Below are 1,716 nucleotides of genomic sequence, written 5' to 3'. Positions count from 1 at the left end.
TATTCATCTATACTTATGACAGTAGCATGCTTTTTTTGAATATTTATGGGTCGAAACTGTAAATTCCATATTAAATTTCTCCAGCTGTTTCATTGATATGATACGTTTGTTCTTTATATCTGTGTTAAATCCCAGATTATATTTCATTCTCTTAGTACCCTCTATATAACTTGCCTCTGGAGTTGTCATTGTTTCTACATCATATGATGCACCTGGATTGGAACTTTGTGCATGTTCTTTGATAATACTGAGGATTCTCTGTTGTGGGGAACCCGAGTTATAGGATATGGTTTTTAGAGTGAGGCTTCAAATGATGGTTCTGTATTCATCTTTTTGGCAGTAGAGTTGCATTTTTTTGGGATTCGCATCTGATATATCCATTCTCTTCCTAGTGTCTTCTATGTTATTTACTTAACATTTTGACTTGCTATTGTTTTTACTTCGTGTAGAAAGAGACTGAAACACCTGAACTGGAAAGAGGTGCAGTTAGGGCTGTTCAGGATCTGTATGATGTTGTGCGATATGATGTGCTTCATATAAATCTGAGGTCTGTCTCTGGTGTTGTCGAACACTGATAATTTTTGAAATAGCACTGCTCCCTTTCCACCAGTGAGATGATTTAATGTTATTTTCTTATTTATATAGGGAGAACTATGATACATGGAATTTGCTGACCAAAGCTAGGGATGAAGGGCGGTTGTTTGCAAAGTTGAAGTGGCCCAAGAATACTGACTTAGTATGTTATTATCATATGTTTTTGTATCGTTGTGTTAATACCTAGTCTATGAATTAGCTAACTATAGTATATGCAGAGATTGCAAGTCAAACGATTATATTCTCTGTTGACCATTAAAGAATCCGCGTCAAGCATACCCAAAAATCTTGAAGCCAGACGAAGGCTAGAGTTCTTCACAAATTCACTTTTTATGAAGATGCCTCGTACAAAGCCAGTTCGAGAGATGTTGTCCTTCAGGTAACCCTTTTATCTTGGAAGACATCATTCCACTTGTTTGTGTACTTATATCTTCCGTTTTTGCAGTGTTTTCACCCCTTATTATTCCGAGATTGTGCTTTATAGCATGGCTGAACTCCTAAAGAAAAATGAAGATGGCATATCAACTCTGTTCTATCTTCAGAAAATTTATCCAGGTATTCCTCACTCCATTTTGATTCTATTAAGAATACAAGATTATAAGTATATTATGGATAGGTACCTCAATATCTTTTGTTATATGATGTTATTTTTGCATTAGAATAATTTATTTGCTGTAAGATGTTATATAATATGTATAATTTTAAAAACTATGTAGTTAATTAAATGTTGAGTTGACCCCGGTTTGACCTGGTTTTTTGGGTTAATTTAAGAAATTTTAAGATAGGCCCAGGTCTAGCTGAATCTTGCCCTGGCCCCGGTCCTGGCCATGTGCAACCCCTAATTATGGAAACTAATTGGCTTGACACTATTTCTGCTTGCACTTATGGAATACCTTCAGGCAACCATAAGGCTAGTTCAGTTATTTTAAGCTAAAATCAGACCAGTTGAAAAGCACGAAGTTGTTTCCCCACAAGTTAATGGTTCATTATATTAAGAAAGAAATGACGAAGAAATTGGTAGTGATGTAACCATAGGCTTCAAGCTGGATGGATGAAATTGGGCTAATATGCATCCTTTTCTTGTTAGGAGAAGCGCTTCAAGTCCAGTGTTATAATGGTGAA

General features: G+C 35.7%; 1 protein-coding gene across 4 annotated transcripts in view; it reads left to right on the top strand.

Moving 5' to 3' along the window:
• The window catches only part of LOC107617394 (callose synthase 9), a 32,325-nt gene that overhangs the window by 16,420 nt on the left and 14,189 nt on the right, over window positions 1-1,716 (top strand). For all 4 annotated transcript variants that reach the window (XM_016319150.2, XM_021110875.1, XM_016319152.2 and 1 more), the window contains 4 exons: window positions 450-547; window positions 646-736; window positions 813-973; window positions 1,040-1,149. In XM_016319150.2, coding sequence (XP_016174636.1) covers window positions 450-547; window positions 646-736; window positions 813-973; window positions 1,040-1,149 — 460 coding nt within the window. The remainder of the gene's footprint in view (window positions 1-449; window positions 548-645; window positions 737-812; window positions 974-1,039; window positions 1,150-1,716) is intronic.

The sequence above is a fragment of the Arachis ipaensis genome, chromosome B09, assembly GCF_000816755.2.
Source record: "Arachis ipaensis cultivar K30076 chromosome B09, Araip1.1, whole genome shotgun sequence".
Lineage (NCBI taxonomy): Eukaryota > Viridiplantae > Streptophyta > Magnoliopsida > Fabales > Fabaceae > Arachis > Arachis ipaensis.
Note: the sequence above shows the minus strand (reverse complement) of the source record. Positions and strands in the feature narration are given on the sequence as shown.